The sequence below is a fragment of the Lolium rigidum genome, chromosome 2, assembly GCF_022539505.1.
Source record: "Lolium rigidum isolate FL_2022 chromosome 2, APGP_CSIRO_Lrig_0.1, whole genome shotgun sequence".
Taxonomy (NCBI): Eukaryota; Viridiplantae; Streptophyta; class Magnoliopsida; order Poales; family Poaceae; genus Lolium; species Lolium rigidum.
This window is the reverse complement of record NC_061509.1, coordinates 231,655,137-231,673,641: the sequence shown is the minus strand read 5'-3', so window position 1 is coordinate 231,673,641 and position 18,505 is coordinate 231,655,137. Positions and strand designations below refer to the sequence as shown.

At 44.6% G+C, this 18,505-nt stretch overlaps 1 protein-coding gene across 2 annotated transcripts; it reads left to right on the top strand.

The window, feature by feature from the left end:
• Positions 1-1,540: 1,540 nt before the first annotated feature.
• LOC124693099 (calmodulin-interacting protein 111) lies at positions 1,541-17,675 on the top strand. Of its 2 annotated transcripts, none has more exons than XM_047226554.1 (13): positions 1,541-1,865; positions 1,948-2,097; positions 2,519-2,646; positions 3,132-3,249; positions 3,359-3,639; positions 4,461-4,585; positions 6,781-6,824; positions 7,007-7,138; positions 7,629-7,706; positions 8,568-8,650; positions 11,524-11,646; positions 17,162-17,222; positions 17,315-17,675. In XM_047226554.1, exons 1-13 carry the CDS (start codon positions 1,578-1,580, stop codon positions 17,462-17,464), a joined length of 1,761 nt encoding a protein of 586 aa, XP_047082510.1. In that variant the 5' UTR covers positions 1,541-1,577; the 3' UTR covers positions 17,465-17,675. The 2 variants fall into 2 exon arrangements, with proteins under 2 accessions (XP_047082510.1, XP_047082509.1); XM_047226553.1 differs by having other exon boundaries at positions 1,544-1,865; positions 3,132-3,261; positions 17,315-17,674.
• The last annotated feature ends 830 nt before the right edge of the window (positions 17,676-18,505 follow it).

Here is an 18,505-nt window from a genome sequence, read left to right as displayed (position 1 = left end):
AGATAGTAGATCAAGCACTCCAACACCAAATCCATGGACCAAAACCACTCAAAACGCAACCAAATCACAGATCGGTCCAAAGGCAATTTGGGGCTATTTTTGGGGATTTTTTGGAAAATTTTCTAGGAACGAAATCGGGTGGGTGGAGGGTCAAATCCGCGGTAACCAAGAGCTGATGATACCATATGATGAGGTCTAAGACCCCGTTTGTGGCCCGATCTTGCGGTTGACCCGAAATCCAAGGAGGGAGAGAGGGAGAGCGCGAAGAACACGATGAACACGAAGAACACGAAGAACTCACGCACGCACACCAACCCGATACAATCGATACTTACCCTCGTGGCTCGATGGACCACGCCAATAGAATCAACCCGGGAGAGACGCGAAGTAGAATCCCGGAGTGAGAGATCGGTGAGGGAGATGAATCAAGGAGTGGGAGAGAGAGTGGGTAGCACTAGAATCTCACACTCACAAATCCATACGTCCATCAAGGATTGCCTTGGATACAAAGGGGATGAAACCCTAGGGAGACAAAGCTCAAAGTCATATCTAAGCCTAAATCTTGTCTAAAGAGCTAAGGGGGTGACCTAGGTGCTTATATAGGCATACAAGGCAGCTTGGGCCGAACAGGTAAGTGGTGGACCGACTCGGGCCGTCCCGGTCGAGTCGAACCCGTGAAATCCGGTTTGGGGCCGGTCCGGCCGGGCCTATGGCCAGGTGGTCCGGTCTGGGTCCGGTCGGCCGGGCGCCAACCGGGATCTTGCGAAGTTTCCGGTTGCCTTCCGGTACGATGCGGGGAATCCGGTTGTGCGTCCGGTTGACCGGGCACTGGGACCGGATGACCCGGTTGTGGGTCCGATCGACCGAGTCCTGGGCCGCGCAGTCGGGCCTCTTCCTCCCGTCTCTTCTTCCTCTTCCTTCTTCTCTTCTTCCTTCTTCTTCTTCCTTCTTCCTTGCACCATGGGAGTTCCTTCTCTCTTGGTCCTTGTCGATGTCGGCACCTATAGACACCATGATGATAGGCATGAGGTAGCATACCATTCGAGTTGGTGTTGAGGTCGACCATAGAGAGGAAGGAGTTCACCTTGACATATATGGCGGGGGTTTGTGTTGTTGGTCCACTTGGGGGACTCATTGACCATGGTGTGGCGTCGACGATAGGCGGGGCTACATCAAAACGGGAGAGCGATCATAGACAAGAAACTAGTGTAGGTGAGATCAAGTCTTCAAGCACTCCTCGATGGAACGAAATACTCTCGACAGGAGAAGACCAAAACCCTAGTTATTTCGCTTGGGAAAGAAACGTGCTGCAATATGATCTCTTTGCCTTCTTCAATGAAAATGATACGTCTCTTCGTGACGTACGCTCCCTAGGAACGGAAAAGAAAACATCGTGAAGACGAATTTCCGGTAAAAGAAAAAATATGTCGTGAAGGCGTATTGAGCAAGTACGCCTTGTTCTTTCGTGAGCAGGGGACAAAAAACAACTGTAAAATTTGCGCCGGGGCCGCGAACTCTCCAGTAGCCTCCCCACGCGAGCCGCCACGGCCCAACCTTCCCCGCGGCAAAACCTCGCCATGGCGATGCTTCTCCGCCGCCGGATCCCACTGGTTCGCCTCCTCCGGCCTCTGCAGACCGTCGCGGCGGCCTCCACCACCACCGCCCCCTCTCCCCAGCTGCCTCCTCTCCAAAATCCTGTCACCGCCGCCGCCGCCTCGCCTTCTGTCGCACTAGGATCACGCCTAGGGTTTCCCAGTGCTACACCGCGCGCGTCGGCTTCGAGCGCTGCCGCCTTTCTCGCTGCCGGCGCGGCCGCCGCGCTTGCGATGCTGCCGACGGTGGCTTACGCCGATGCCAACGAGGAGGTGTTTTTTTGTTGTTGCTTCTACCTGAACCCGCCCTTGCTGTTTAGGGGGTAAATGGTCTGAGTTTGATCTCTGTTTACAGGGCGTGGTTGACGCTGCGGTGAGCACTGATGCGGCACCGGTGGAGGATTTGGCCCGCAAGGAGAGGAAGAGGATAATGGAGCTGATTGAGACCCAAGGAATGCTGCCCGGGTCGTACCCGAAGTTTGATGTTGCAGTCAAGGGACAGAAGGTCGTCCTTCCTGCTCCCAAACATTTGAGTTATATTGCTCGGAATGCTGTGCCATATTTTTTTGTTTGAAATGGAAAATGCTGTGTGATTTGGTGCACCGACTAATGTAGAAAGTAGGTAGATTTGGCATGGCACAGTGACACAGTGGTAAAATGTTCAAGTGAACTTAAGTACGGATGTCGGTCATTTTCAGAGAATGTCAGTAGTTGTTCCAAGGATACTGTGAGATAAAAGTTAGTTGGAATGTCGCACAGTTGCTGTTCGAGCACAATTATATGTTGATCTGGCATGACATTCATGCTACTAAACTTTCTTAGAACTGCACATTTTCACCCCATAATCATTAACAGACTAATAACTATGTGTAATGTTCACTTGATAATCGCAGTTGATTTCTCTGATTTTGTTTTTTTTTTGGCAGGTGGTCGTTAAATTCAATGTACCTTCCACTTGTAATATATCACACCTCATTGTAGATCTCGTAACTCATATCGGACTTGAGGCAGAATTTGCTGGTGGCTCAGAGATGCTATTGCGTGCTTGGGACAGGTTAGCAAAAGAAGCAGTTTGATGTTCAGTTAACTGCAACATCTCTGTTACCCACCTAGGATTTGGTTCTGCTTAAGGCGATCGTATATAGATCGCAAATTGTATAGTTTCAGATTCATCCACATGCAGTCTCTTGTGTCCTTACATGCTGCTTCTATATTCGTTTTCTGCTTAATCAGAGTTCTGGGGGACAATTTCTCCCTGCTTGAACTAGCATACCTAACCTTTCTTTGATGATAGTTACCTGGTATCCATTCAAACCCTGCCCTCCCCCTCCACATTCTGTCCTATATGTCTTCTCACCATATTAGTTGTATACCAAACCTTGTACCCTTTAGCTGTGAAAAGTGCAGCATTATTGTCAAGGTTTCTCATATAATCTTCTTCCCTGCAATTTTCCTGGTGATTTTCTTGTCCTTGTCGTATATCTAGGAGCTGACATGTACCAAGATTTTTTATGTTTTAATTAATAATTTCTGTTCCAGTGCAGCTGCGCGCCAAATAACGTTGAATCCTCCGAAAACAACAGCAAGCACTGGAGATAACAATGAAGATTCTCTTTGTGTTTTGATATTTGAGCCACTTGTCGGATCTGAATATGCTGTTAGTTCCTGTGTATGTATACTTCATGAAGATTGTGAAAGCAATTTAACCTACTCTTTGTCATTATATAAGAATTTGGGCAATTTCTGACCATTGTGTGTACTCTCAGGAAGTTGAATTCATCAAGCCTGGCAGTTTCAGTTTGAAAGAACTTGAAGGTTTGGTCAGTGCTTTAAAATTAGCTGGGCAGAAAGATGTTAAGACATCATCAGGGAAAGCATCAACCAAAGGAAGTGGTCAGAGATCTAAGTATGCACCCTCTATAGAAAAAATTGTATCTGATTTAGAGGCTATGGGTGTTAGGGTCTATGGGTTTGATGAAACCTCTAGTGTTCCAGTGGATGGTACTGTCATGTGGGAGAATATTGCTGGATATGAGCCTCAGAAAAGGTACATCACCAGTTCACTGTTTTTTTCATATCAAAAGCAGCAGATATTTTGTGCGCAAAGTAAAAGTATTATATTATTAAGCTTGTAATGTATTTGGCTATTTGCCCAAGCCTATGCAGAAGCATCTCCCATGCATATGGCCCATTCCTTTTCCCTTTTCTGCTTATTGACTTCTTTCCTTCACAGTTGGCACATTCTGATTGCTTCTTGACTGTGGAGCTTACTATCAGTCTTAATAGGCAACTGCTTATCATGGTTGAAAAATGCGTAACTAAGCGTTCCCTTAAGCGCTGAGCCATGGCAAAAAGCTTCGCTGAGGCCCTAAGCGGCTACTTAAGTGCTGATAACTGATAAGGCCCATTAGCGCAATTAGGGCGTAAGACTTGTGCTAACTATCTCTTTCCTGCTACAGAGATGGCCCAGTAAGGCCCATTATTGAAACCTACTCTGCTAACTCAATCTAAGCCATTTATCATTTCTAATCTGAGCCATCCATCCATCTACTCTGCTCATCTCTATTTCCCACTTCTTCACCTTCACTTTCATGCACACATGCACAGCAACAAAGGCGGCGCTACTGGTGTAGCCCCTTCTCTGCCTCCGCCGCCTCTCCTTCCTCGGTGAAGCACCATTCTCCTCTACTCTGCTCCCGGATGCCCAGAATTGCTTCTTTGTTTTCTGTCCGTATGGTTTTGTACAGAACACGTGAGCTTCAATTCCTCTGAGCGGCGCCTCACCGCTTGCTTAGCGTTTAGCGCTTTTTTTAACCTTGCTGCTTATATGTATTCTATTAAGGTTTATTTATGTCTTTGTTCTTATAGGGAGATAGAGGATACTGTACTCTTGGCTTTACAGAATCCTGAAGTATATGATGATATTGCTCGTGGTACACGTTGCAAATTTGAGACAAATCGACCTCGAGCTGTTCTGTTCGAAGGTCCACCTGGTGAGTGATCTGAATGACATTTGCCTTAAATGGAGGTTTCTGTACCAAAAATCACTTCATTGCATTTTGTGCTCTATTGCCTCTTGATGTTAACAGCTATGGTAAAAACTAGATGATTCCCTGCACGCTGCGGCGGGAATTAGTAGCACAACAATTCATGGTAATACAATCTGTAACATATGAGAGTGTTTGACAATTCATCATCACTATGAATAACAATGTCTCAATCATTGTTTTTATTTCGCCAAATAATGAATACATCATTGCATATTGGTGATACATAATTCGACAGGCCCCTTGAAAATGTGACATCTCTAGTCCTCCCTCTGATCCATAATAACTTAAGTGTCGGGGTTTTAGTTCAAATTAGCTCAAATTAGAACTAAACCTCCGACACTTATTATGAATCGGAGGGAGTAGCTTAAATTAGATACTGAACAAACCATTCACCAAAGGAACTATAATGCAGACCTCAAAACAATTGATTTCCTTCATGTCACCCTCAAAACAATTGATGCATAATAAGTGTCGTGCTTTTAGTTCAAATTTGGACATTTTGGTACACTACACTTTGTACTTTTACACTTCTCCCACACTAATCTGCACATGGGGAACAACTACTATGGTTAGATCAACGCTTACAATCATTAGTATGCTAGTTATAGCAAGAAGGGAGCGACGGTGCTCAAGGTATGGTGAGATCTTGAGGCTCTCATCACTTGACCAATGTGTATCCTGTGAGGCTGTTGACTTACCGAGATCTGCTTCTGCTTGCTCCCTTCCTTGCGCCAGAATGCTTCATCACAATCGCTGGACGATCATCTGCATCACGATTCAGCAGACCGCCTACTCCACCCAGACCTTGGGCACCGTCACTCCCGTCTTGCTATACCTCCCAATCTAAAGCATCAAACACAAACAGCCCTAGTACCAATCGGCGTGATAGAGAAATTGGAGAAGGCAAGCTAGATGTATTAGTACTGGCATTTATGATTTAAAGGCACAAACATCCGCTCGTAAGCCTTCACCAGTGTTCTGCGCACGTGCTATACAACCCATCCATAATTGCATCTGCTTCATGGAGGAGATAAAGAGCTATGAAAAGAAATATCCATCAATTTTTGTTTGGCAATTTTTTGCATGGAAAGATAGTGGGGGAGATGAAGAGCAAGGGGATAATTATGATGGGGACCCCGTAACGGAGATGAAGTACCAGGTTTATGATCCTTGTGATTTTTTTAAAGCTTTATGGTTGAACGTGGCAGGCGGTTTTCTTTTCTTTTGGACGGAGCTGATAGATATGCTTAGATAGAAGCGTGGTTAGCGGCGTAGTGCCCATGTTTGGTTGGTGTGGTTTTATCATAATGAGACAACAAAATGGGAAGTTGGATGTGAGAATCACATGGCTGTGGTTTCGTGATGATGTGGGTATCCTGCATATGAAGATAGACAATCATAAATGATCCATAGTGGGATTTTGCTTTATGAGAGATATAGATAGATAGTAGTTAACTTGGTTATGCCACTTCAGAATTTGAGACCATCCTTCATTCTGTAAGAAAGGAGGAAGAGGTCCCTCTTGAAAGAAAAGGTCCAAGCTCTACAAGAAGGTGTTTCATTATCAAAGATAAGACCATTCCTGCTCTTCCAAATATTCCAGCAAGCTGTGGCAAAAACTTCAAAGAAGAAAGGTTTTCCAAAGTTACATCTAGCTGCTGTAATCATCTGGGGGAAATCAAGGCTGTCATTGATCATGATGTTAATTTTCTGTTAGAGCTTGGACCGTTTCTTTCAAGAGGGACCTCTTCCTCCTTTCTTACAGAATGAAGGATGGTCTCAAATCCTCCCTCTTAGCCTGGCTAGACGATCTGTAGTTCCTTTGGGCTATGCCCTGGGCTAAGCCCTTTTGTACATTCTTTACCTCTATCTTGTACATATATTTCTTTTTTAATAAATAAAATTTACTGTCGGGGCCTCCCCTACAGTTTTCAGCTCAAAAAAATGCCATTTCAGAATTGAAGCTAGAATTTTTCAGATAGAACATTGACTACGAGTGAGAAACCACAGCACAGATCAGTACTTGCAATTCCTGACTTTGAGGAACACATTGCCTTTTTTTTATATATTACTAGTATGAGCGCTTCTGTTTCTTGTTGGTTTGTTGGTTCAGTTTATCATTTGCCTCATTATTTCAGGGACTGGTAAGACATCTTCTGCTCGAGTTATTGCCAAGCAAGCGGTAGGTGATAGTCCTATACTTCAGAAATTTCCCTAAAACAATTTCATCTTATTCGATTTTAATAACTAAGTGCTTTTGCAATTTCAAAGTAATTTTATGCCAAAGAAAATAAAAACATGTTTTCTGAAAGCAGATGCTCAAGTAGTCCCATTAAGCTTGATGATTGGCTTTTCCTTATTTAGGGGGTTCCACTGCTATATGTGCCATTAGAAATCATCATGTCCAAATATTATGGTGAAAGTGAGCGCCTATTGGGATCTGTTTTTTCACTTGCGAACGATCTTCCTGATGGAGGTATTATTTTCTTAGATGAGGTATGCACCTTAATCTTTATAGCATGCATTTGTTAAACATGGTGCTTAACACACTAAGGCTGGTGGAATTTTTTGGTGTTCAAATGTCAGAAAAGAAGGGATATTTGCCTTATTTCCAAATAATGATGGCTGGCAAAGTAGAACCAGTTATACTTATGCCTCTAAAACAACTAAAGTCACTGTTATGCATAATGGTACCAAACAACTAATTTAAAAGATAGGAATTTTATTATTGATATGTAGGCTAGAAGCTCTGCATGACCCGTTTAGCCTGTTTTTGTTCTCCTTTGTACAGTACTTGTTATGCTACTTCACGCCATAGTGATTTGATTTTCCTGTTTATACTTGGGGTACGCTAGATGCGATTTTTTACATCCTTCTAGCCTACCCCAATACTTGGGGTAGGCTTTCATATCTAGCATACCCCAACTTGCTTGGGAAAAAGGCTTTGATGTTGTTGTTGTTGTTCTAATTGTATGTCCTTGTATAGGTTGACTCTTTTGCTATTGCTCGGGATAGTGAAATGCATGAAGCTACACGAAGGATATTGTCAGTAATTCTGCGACAGGTGGACTCTTCGTTAATTTTTCTGTATTACTACAAGTAGAAAACTAATACTGAAGTAACTGCTGAGTTTGTATGTACCTCTTTCAATCACACATTCGCTGTGGTGCCTGTTACCCTTTTCTGGTAGGGAGTGAGGCTTTATCTATTCCAGACCACCAGAGTCAATGCATGACCACAGCTCAGGAAAGCCGGAGGCACATTAAACGGAATTACATAAGTTTGCATGTGCACATTAGTTCACTTCATGCCCAACCAAATGTACCTAGACATTGTCAAACTGACGAAGTCCAAAACCAAGCAAAATGGTGCACCTGAGTGCTACAACGCCACAGTTGCCAGCTTCGACATTCCACCTCAAGTACAACCTTTCTCACACGATAGTCAGGAGCGAGTACCACAGCCTTTCGCACTTTCAATAGTTCATCCAGTTCAGGGTAGGCCACCCACTCCACAAAATGTGCAGAGCCCACTAGGAAATCTCCAAAGTCGCCACACAGCACCAGATGACCTGCATCAGAGCCATCTGCTTTATTCAGCCCAAAGTCTGCACTTAGGCATACCTTGTTGTGTTGCAAAAACTATGCATTGCAATATGTATTGAAAGGAAGTACTTATAACTGGCATGACATTTTATTTCATCCCTGGTTTTTTCTGTGGTTATTTACTTAAGCTTTCCGTAAGCACTAGAATATAATAAAGCCTCTATCGCTATCCTCCCTGATTCTTGGTATCCGATATTGATAGCTTGATAGTCTCAGTTACCTGAGAAAGATCTGCATGTGGTCTCTTAGGTACTGCTATCATACTTATTACAATCGCTACACCCTGCATATATTTTGTTGACACTATTTTTTTTGTGAAGATCGATGGATTCGAGCAGGATAGACGTGTGGTTGTTATTGCTGCAACAAATAGAAAGGAAGACCTTGATCCCGCCCTCATCAGGTGTAATTCTGTTGCCACACCTTCTCTGTTCTGTAAACAGTCCCAGTTAATTTTGACATGGTCTAGTGGGTACTGAATGATCTAATAATTTCGTACTATTTCTGCAATAAAAAGCAGTATGCATCGATTGATGCAGAGGCTGGGATGACCCATTTCGAAAAAAAAGTGGGTACTGAAGTTCTTATGCGTGAGTTAGATTTTTGGCTTTTTGCATTTTCCCAAGCAATATATAACATGAGAGTGGATTTGGTGTTCAGAGGGGTACGTGCGCACGCGGTAATCACCGTTGGATCTGATCCACCACCGTTGGATTCAGCCTATCAACAAACGGCGACTAACGTTCTGTGAACTTTCGATTCGTGTAAAGCGACGCTAGTATGCATGCCTGAGTAGCAAACAACCAAATGTGTGTGGGACCCGCTTGAGTAGCAACAGCCAAATTAGCGTGCATTGACTCGATTTGTGACGGGGAGGCCACGGCCAACCAACGCTGCGGGGAGACCGACGCCGGGGAGGTAGCCGCCGCCGAGCACCACCGTGGGAAGGCCGCTACCAGGGGGAGGTCGCCGCCGGGGAGGACCACCGTGGGGAGGCCGCTGCCGGGGGAGGTCGCCGCCGCCAACAACACCACGGGGAGGCTGCCCGTCAAGAACTGGAATCGATTAGCACCTCTCCGGTCCCCAACCTGCCCAGCTCCTACCCACCGTGGAATCGATCCAGCACATCGACGCCATCCTGTCTGCGTGCATTTGTGATTTCTGGTTTACTGATTCCACCATCTCCAGATCTTTTCTAGATGCAGGATTCGGCTAGCCTGTAGCTGTCCCCAGCCTTGACGTAGAGATTGAGGGACAGGACAACGGCTAGCCTGCAGGATTCGATTAGCTCTTGATCCCCTTGACGCAGAGATTGAGGGATTAGCTCTCGATTAGCCTGCGGGCGAGCCGGAGGGCGCGCGCGGCAGAGCCAGCGAAGGGCGCGCGGGGCCTTGGCGGCAAGGGTGGCCTGCGGGAGCCGGCAGAGGGCGCAGCAGGCGGTCGAGACCTTGAGTCGATCCATGAAGTCGTGCTGCTGCCGGATTCTTCCTCGCCGGCGCTGGAGAAACAGGGCGGTGAGTCGAGTCCGGCCGCCGCTCGACCGGCACCAGCGCCCAGCGCCTCCCGCCATCTTGTGCAGATTCATGGCGTAGCCGGCCGCATCGGAGAGCTGCGGCGGCGGCAGGCCCCTAGTTCCCGGCCGAAGATGCCTCCTAGGCTTGTAAAAATCGCCCAACTCATTAAGGTCGCTGGGCTTGGATGGAGCTGGTGTGTTCGAGATGGGGAAAGTATAGGTAGAACCGTAGAAGAAGACAGAATCAGGATTAGCTTTCACACGTGACCACACATGCGCTTCCTCTACTTAACGTTTTGATGAACGGCGTTAGACACGTGTAAGTCAGGCGACGCGTGCTCACGTACCCATGTGATCACCGAGAGTGGATTTGGTGTTCAGAGGGGTACGTGCGCACGCGGTAATCACCGTTGGATCTGATCCACCACCGTTGGATTCAGCCTATCAACAAACGGCGACTAACGTTCTGTGAACTTTCGATTCATGTAAAGCGACGCTAGTATGCATGCCAGAGTAGCAGACAACCAAATGTGTGTGGGACCCGCTTGAGTAGCAACAGCCAAATTAGCATGCATTGACTCGATTTGTGACGGGGAGGCCACGGCCAACCAACGCTGCGGGGAGACCGACGCCGGGGAGGTAGCCGCCGCCGAGCACCACCGTGGGAAGGCCGCTACCAGGGGAGGTCGCCGCCGGGGAGGACCACCGTGGGGAGGCCGCTGCCGGGGGAGGTCGCCGCCGCCAACAACACCACGGGGAGGCTGCCCGTCAAGAACTGGAATCGATTAGCACCTCTCCGGTCCCCAACCTGCCCAGCTCCTACCCACCGTGGAATCGATCCAGCACATCGACGCCATCCTGTCTGCGTGCATTTGTGATTTCTGGTTTACTGATTCCACCATCTCCAGATCTTTTCTAGATGCAGGATTCGGCTAGCCTGTAGCTGTCCCCAGCCTTGACGTAGAGATTGAGGGACAGGACAACGGCTAGCCTGCAGGATTCGATTAGCTCTTGATCCCCTTGACGCAGAGATTGAGGGATTAGCTCTCGATTAGCCTGCGGGCGAGCCGGAGGGCGCGCGCGGCAGAGCCAGCGAAGGGCGCGCGGGGCCTTGGCGGCAAGGGCGGCCTGCGGGAGCCGGCAGAGGGCGCAGCAGGCGGTCGAGACCTTGAGTCGATCCATGAAGTCGTGCTGCTGCCGGATTCTTCCTCGCCGGCGCTGGAGAAACAGGGCGGTGAGTCGAGTCCGGCCGCCGCTCGACCGGCACCAGCGCCCAGCGCCTCCCGCCATCTTGTGCAGATTCATGGCGTAGCCGGCCGCATCGGAGAGCTGCGGCGGCGGCAGGCCCCTAGTTCCCGGCCGAAGATGCCTCCTAGGCTTGTAAAAATCGCCCAACTCATTAAGGTCGCTGGGCTTGGATGGAGCTGGTGTGTTCGAGATGGGGAAAGTATAGGTAGAACCGTAGAAGAAGACAGAATCAGGATTAGCTTTCACACGTGACCACACATGCGCTTCCTCTACTTAACGTTTTGATGAACGGCGTTAGACACGTGTAAGTCAGGCGACGCGTGCTCACGTACCCATGTGATCACCGAGCTTCATCCGTATATAACAGCATAGAAGCTACAGATAAAACAGTGATACACCATTGAATTAAACTGCCTGACCTTGTAACATTTAGATATCATTATCAATTTGACCTTATTTGGATCATGTAAGTAAACTGTATCCTTAACTTTTCCTTTTGCCTTGTCAATTTGCAGCCGTTTTGATTCAATAATTTGTTTCGGCTTACCGGACCAACAAAGCCGTGCGGAAATAGCAGCCCAATATGCAAAGCACCTGACGAAATCTGAGTTAGTTCAGTTTTCCCTTGTCACTGAAGAGTAAGTACTTCAGTCTGAATCTTCACACTACTATTAACATGCCCCTACATTGCGTAAAATTCACAGTAAATAACTTCTGCACACTTTTATTATTCAACACTGTCATTTGTTCGCTGCTCCATGTTGTGTGAGGTATTTATATGGCACAAATAGCTCTATATCATCTCCTAACGAGTATGCAATCATAAGGACAGATCTATAAGTACAAAGCATGATGTATATCTATTGATATATTTGTTTGCGTTGTTCTTAAGAATATCTGAATGTAATGAAGGCCTTTAAATTCAGTGTGTTAATGAGACGCAGCCCATCACAGACGTAACTGATCCTTGGTTACCTGGAGGAGGCAAGAAGACTATGTTTTAGAGTACTTTTTTTTAAAAAAATAGAGAGTTTCCTCTCCGATTTCCATTAATAGATACCAATATGTCCGCTACAAAACAGGAAGAAGGAAAACCAATATGTCCAAACATGAAAGAAAGGGCGCTTCTAAGATGCTACCCAAAAGGCTACATCCAACGAAAACTACGAGACACCTGGGCATCCCCAGGACGACCTGTAGCTGCAAAGACAAAATCCACATATCATTTCATTGAGCTTTTCAGCAGACTTCGGACAAAATAAACGAAGACATCAGTGTATGTGGAACCAAACGAAGATCTTCAAGCCAGGTTCCCGGGCACGTTCATCCTCCACCCTTGAGCAGCTCGAAACACTTCATTTGCCACCTGTCTGAATAGTTTTAGCCCTCAGATCAGGTCCACTTTGCTTGCTTCTTTCTGCAAAATAGACATTGCCTTGCCATCCTTGTTTTATCAAATTATCTTTGGTTAGAATACTGTTTCTCACAACCAATCACAAAAAGACTTTGATCTTTTGAGGAATTTTGATCTTCCACAGAAATTTACAAGGAAAACCAACATTGTTTGTTATCAACTGCTGATACATTGATCCGACAGTGAAAACTCCATAATTTTGTCAAGGACCACACTATTTTATCCTATTCATGAGTAAGGATAACTTCACAAATTTGTTTCAAACAGTCCCATAGAATCTTTGCGTTCCCCCAAATAGTTCTTCTGAACCTCACTCTTTCCCAACTTTTCAATAATGTTAGCTACTGAACATTTTTTTAAATCAAAACACAGGTTATGTAACCTTGGGTAAGACAGCTTGTCATTTACCCACCAATCCTCCCAAAATCTAGTATTCTTCCCATTCCCTATCCATTTCTTACAAAATTGATAGAAACAATCTTTCACATTCATGAGCCCAGCCCAGAATTGCGAACCGCCCTGTTTGTATTTAGCCCCGACAGGATTAAGTTTTAACATACTTATTTAAGAGGACAGTTTGTCACAGACCTTTTTCTGTCTCTAGCTTCCAAAGCCATTTAGAAAGCAAAGCCATATTCATTATTTCTGGATTCAAAATCCCCAATCCTCCCTGTTCCTTGGGTTGGCAAACAACCTCTTCTTGCTAGACCATCTTGGATCTAAAGAAATCCACTCCTTTTCTAACTCCCACAGGAACTCTGTTGAAAGATGGCATAAATAATGGCACATTAGTCAAACTGGATTGCACCAGGGTGACTCTGGCACCAATGTTCAGCAAGTTCCTTTGCCAGCCTGAGCATCTAGCAGCAGTTTTATTTTCGACAAAATTCCAATCATTATTCCTTAGCCTAACTTTGTTAACTGGCAAACCTAAATACCTCATGGTCAAATTCCCAATCTTGCATGTGAAAATCATTCTATATTCTTCACTTCTCTCCTTAGCTTCACCAAAAAGATACAATTCACTTTTCAGGAAGTTAATTTTTAGACCAGACATCTGTTCAAAAGCACAAAGAAGGAAATTCTTTGCACTTTCTACATCATCGGGTAGGAGGAAGGTGGTGTCATCTGCATACTGAAGCATGTTAATACCATTCTCAACTTCCTCACTTAACATCCCTTTCACCACACCACTCTGCTTTGCATTTTACATAATTCTGGCCAATGCATCAGCAGCTAGATCAAACAACAGGGGTGAGATGGGAGCTTTTTTAGATCAACAGGGAGCGCTCCCCAGCTCCATTTTCTTTTTATTGAAAATGAAACACATAAGCGTTTTACAGCAAAGAAAAGTAAAGATCCAGCCCACCAGCTAAGCTGTGGGTCTTAATCAACTGAAACTCCAGGAGAAAGAACAGACACAGAACCAGACCATTCTAAGACTATTACAGTCCAGCTATTCCTAGCTTCCACGAAGCAGAACCAGCAACAAACTACGATAAAAGCCCTAACTCACTGCACCCCTTTCACGCCAAAGCCATGCCATCAGATCACCACATGGATGTCGCCCGATTCCTCTGGGTGCTTTATCAGGTAGGCTTCAGTGGCGCGTCCTTGATGGGTAGAAGCCGTGGAAGACTTCCAGGTCGAGATCCAGTCAAAGGATGTACACTTCAAACCTTTGTAAGTTTGAAAGTAGGGTCCTAACTCATCATTCACTCTAATACAAACACTCCCATCCCTTATAATGCTCATGATTAGATCTCCCCAAGCATTGGGAAATCCTTTTAATTTCAGCATTTGATAGACAAAAGGCCATTTAATTTTACCGCATGCTTTTTCAAAGTCCACTTTAAATAACATAGCATATTGCTTTTTAAAGTGGATTGAGTTTAGAGCCTCATGCAAGATTAGCACGCCTTCCATTATATAGCGACTTTTGACAAAAGCAGTCTGGACTGGAGAGATTACAGATCCAACCACCTCAGCCAGTCTATTCATTAGGATTTTGGTAAAAATTCTTGAAACTAATATTCAAAAGGCCTAAATTTCTGAATATGTTTTGCTTCCTTCGACTTCGGCACCAAGGTAACTATCCAATAATTCAATCTAGCAATGTTAAGGTGCCCTTTATGAAAATCATCCAGCATTGCTTTGAGATCCCACTTAATTAACTCCCAGAAATGCTGATAAAATTCAGCAGTAAATCCATCGTTATTATGCTCCATCTCAAACACAACTTTTTTTTTAAAAGAAATCCATAGAAAAAGGCTTCTTCAAATAAACAGCCTCTTCGGCACTAATATTTTTAGCATTTTTCACATGCAATCTTATATTAGAATCACCAGGTCTACCAAAAAGGTTTTTATAATAGTTAGTAAGAAAACTTTTCAGATTTTCCTCTCCCTCAGTCACACCTTCTTCCTGCTCCAAAGAAATGATTTTGTTTTTTTTCTATGCCTGCCATTGGCTTTGGCACTAAAATACCTAGTATTCATGTCACGCTGTCTGATTTCAGTATCTTTACATCTTTGCTTCCATTTTAATTCTTCCTGAAGCAATAATCTATTTAATTGCTCCCTCAACTCTTTTTGCTCTAGTCTCATCTCTGCGGTCAAACAAAAAATTTCACAATGTTTGTCTTATCATCTCTAGTTTATGTAGAATTTCTACTTTTAAATTTTTATACCAAGCATCAACGTTTTTAGCCCATACTTTTACATTTTGTCAAATCCTTCTTAATTTCTTCTGCCATCTGTCTATGTTAGATCCAAAAAAAAGGATGCATCATTCCATATTTTCTCAATAATATTATCAAAGCCATCTCTCTGTAACAATGCATTTTCAAATCTGAAAATAGGCGGCATTTTATTGGGTTCACCCAAATCTATTATGAGAGGGGCTTGATTAGAAAATCCCCTTTCTAAAGCAGACACTACTGTGAGAGGATAATTATCTTCCCAATGAGCTGAAATCAATTACCTATCTAGCTTCTCAAAAGTGGGGTTAAGACTTAAGAGCATTATTAGCCCAAGTAAATTTTCTCCCATTTAACGGCAATTCCCTCAAACCAGCATTGTCGATAATGGCATTAAACACAAAACTCCAAGGGTTTGTGTTATTGGGTTTACTCTTTTCACTAGATTTCCTGATAATGTTTAAATCTCCTCCAATTAAGCAAGGTGAATCATTATCTTGACAAACTCTTGATAATTCTGCTAGAAAGGCAGCTTTCCAGCTCGCTGCGCGTCTCCATACACACAAATAAAATTCCATTTGAAACCACTTTTCTTATCTATGACCAACACTCTCACATAATATTCTCCAATATCAGATTCTACCAAGCAGTGGCGGCGCGTCATGGAGGCCAACCTGGGTGGTGGCCCAGTCTTCTCAAAGTGAAAATCATTTTTATCAGCTTATCTCATTCACAGATCTGCTAAATAATGAGCAAATGAGAAGATTTAGTTTCACTAGTCCATACAACCACGACAGTTGATATTTGCCCAGACTAATATTTTTCTCACGCTCCGCCACTGCTACCAAGTCTAAGTAGTCTTGGTTAATACCCATCAGGATCCCTCCTGATCTCCCTCTAGGTGGGCTCTGTGCCCATGCAGTTAGGCGTAAGGCTTAGCGTAGTGCATAAACTGCTGCCAGCTGCGTCCAAACCATCGGTGTGTCTGAATGGAGCAGGGACAAGCTAGCAAGGGCGCATGCATGTGGCAGTGGTGCAAGACACATAACCAATGGAAAACACGTGACATGGCGAACGGCTGGCAGATGCATGCGGCAGCAGCACGGAGCCAGCGGTCAAGGAGTGCTGGTGTCCAAGTTACGCGAGAGAGAGCGCATGCGATCCACCGGATATTGGGCTATCCAATAGACCAATACGGAGGTCCAGAGTGTGTCTGCATCGTTGGATCTTACATCTAATTGCTGTCAATGTCCAATGAAGTCCAGTCCAATAGAGTCCAATGAATTTTAGGCCGAAAGTCCATGTACTACAGAAATTCATACATTTCATTGTTTCTTGCAATCCCAATAAATCAATGTGTTTATCAATAATATTCTCTCTCGCAATTCTTTTCTTGTAATCTTCCCCAAACCCCTCTTATATTCCAAATGAAGCCTAACATTTTATTTGTAATTTTGATTTTCTGCCCCTAGTCCTTCCTGAAACAGCACTGCTCCCACAACTAATTATTGGGGATTTGCTGTTTGTCACCCACCACCGCCAAAATGTTACCTAGAATACCCACCAACAACTGAACCGGATCACTCATTGAGACCGAAAACTGAATCTACCATGAGAAGCTCCCAGAACCAGTTTTCTCTCCGAGGCATCGCCTAGCGAGCAGTCTTGCTAGAGCTGTTATTATATACTTTAGAGAGTAGTACATTTTGTAAGACAAAAATCTCATAGGTCCCTGATTCAGCCACAACTCTCTCATGTTTGCACCAGCAAATGTTTGGCATACCATTCGTTTTAACTGCTGGTGTATTGAATTTAGATCCTTAAATGCCTTACTGTAGATTAGGGAAAGCTGCATCACTTATCTTGCTGCACTATTTATGACTCTTGACTCAGCCAGTAGTATGTAGAAAATTTGATCATGCAGCAATATGTCATGTTCTTCGTTCAGACAACTATGCATGCTGCTAAAATATCGTTGAAGGCAAAACTGCTGTTTAGCTCGGCAGTCCATTATCTGACTAGTTATGAATATTGGGTGCAGGATGGCAGGAAGAGATATCAGGGATATCTGCATGCAAGCAGAAAGACATTGGGCATCGAAGGTATGGTAAACTAGCCCACATGTTATTTCCCCCTCTCCTCTTTTGAGGTATGATCAGCTTTTCACTTTGTCAATGTGCTTTGCTTTGTGTAGTTTATCAGGGGACAAATTCCGAAAGACGAGAAGGGGGATCCCCCTCTTCCTCCAGTTGACGAGTATGTCGTATGCGCCGAACAGCGAAGGAAGTCATTGCCAGATAGAACAAGACCAACATTCAAATCGAGTCCTCTGAAATTAGCTTGAAGCTATCTCTTTTATAAGCTAGGGATACTATGTAGGACATGTGAATAGTTAAACTAGTTTTTCATGTCGTGTTGTAGTTATCTGAATTCTGACATCAGAAAATGTGATTCAGGGACGAATATCCTTTTTTAGATGTGGAGAGAGACATTCGATAAAGGAGGTCTGCATTTTTTTCCTGAACAAATGTTTTTTTTTCAAGAACATGCATGAGACTTGGGCGTGTCTTCTATATTAGATAGAAAAGAGTTTTACGAGTACAGGACAACCCCATGAACTCTTCCTTGATCTTGCGGCATACTTCCAAAGGCATGGTGGTGAATTTGTCGAACACCCGACTGTTCCTTTGAAGCCATATGCGTCTAGCCACGAGAACGGGAAAGCTTGCGTGCTACTGCAAATAGGGAGACAACAGACAAGTCCTACCACATGTTTCAGGTTTGCTTCATGATCCTATTTTGATTTGCCAGGTTCCACTTATAGTTTCTAACTTTAGAAGTAGAGCAAATGTGTAAATGGTCTAAATTCCAAGCATCATCACAATAACATTCTACGTCCATTTCAGTATGTGAACTGAACAAATGATTCTGTACAAGAGAGTATATGAAGTCTAGTCACAGCTAGCAACATTACCGCAGACTTGCACGTATTTGTATATCGTTTAATTTCTCCAATCCTCCGTGCCAAGTGCCCGGACCATGACCCTGGAATCATCGCAATGTTGTAGCGTGCGTGCCTGCGTGGGTTTGTTCTATCTGTGCACGAGAGAGACAAATCGCAGGGTCAGAAAAGAGAGAGACAAATCGAAATATATTCCGTTAGTGTGATGTCCCGAGAGAGAAGACAGCAGAACGCATGCAGCATCCCATGTTGGTCACAACTTGGCCAGAAAGCTATCGCCTACCTAGCACTTGCCTGGACTGACCATTGATCGCATCGCATCAATTTTCGACATGCGACCGGAACGAATGAACGACCCTCTATTGCATTTCCCTGTTGCATTTGCTCACCAGGCTGGCTGCATTGGTTTTCGCCCGTCACCTC

Excerpts from the sequence above, each read along its gene's own strand:
- LOC124693099 (XM_047226553.1), top strand. The coding sequence starts at position 1,578 with ATGGCGATGCTTCTCCGCCGCCGGATCCCACTGGTTCGCCTCCTCCGG. Across the intron at positions 11,647-17,161 it reads TTTTCCCTTGTCACTGAAGA|GATGGCAGGAAGAGATATCA; the intron begins GTAAGTACTTCA and ends TATTGGGTGCAG. Across the intron at positions 17,223-17,314 it reads AAAGACATTGGGCATCGAAG|TTTATCAGGGGACAAATTCC; the intron begins GTATGGTAAACT and ends TGCTTTGTGTAG.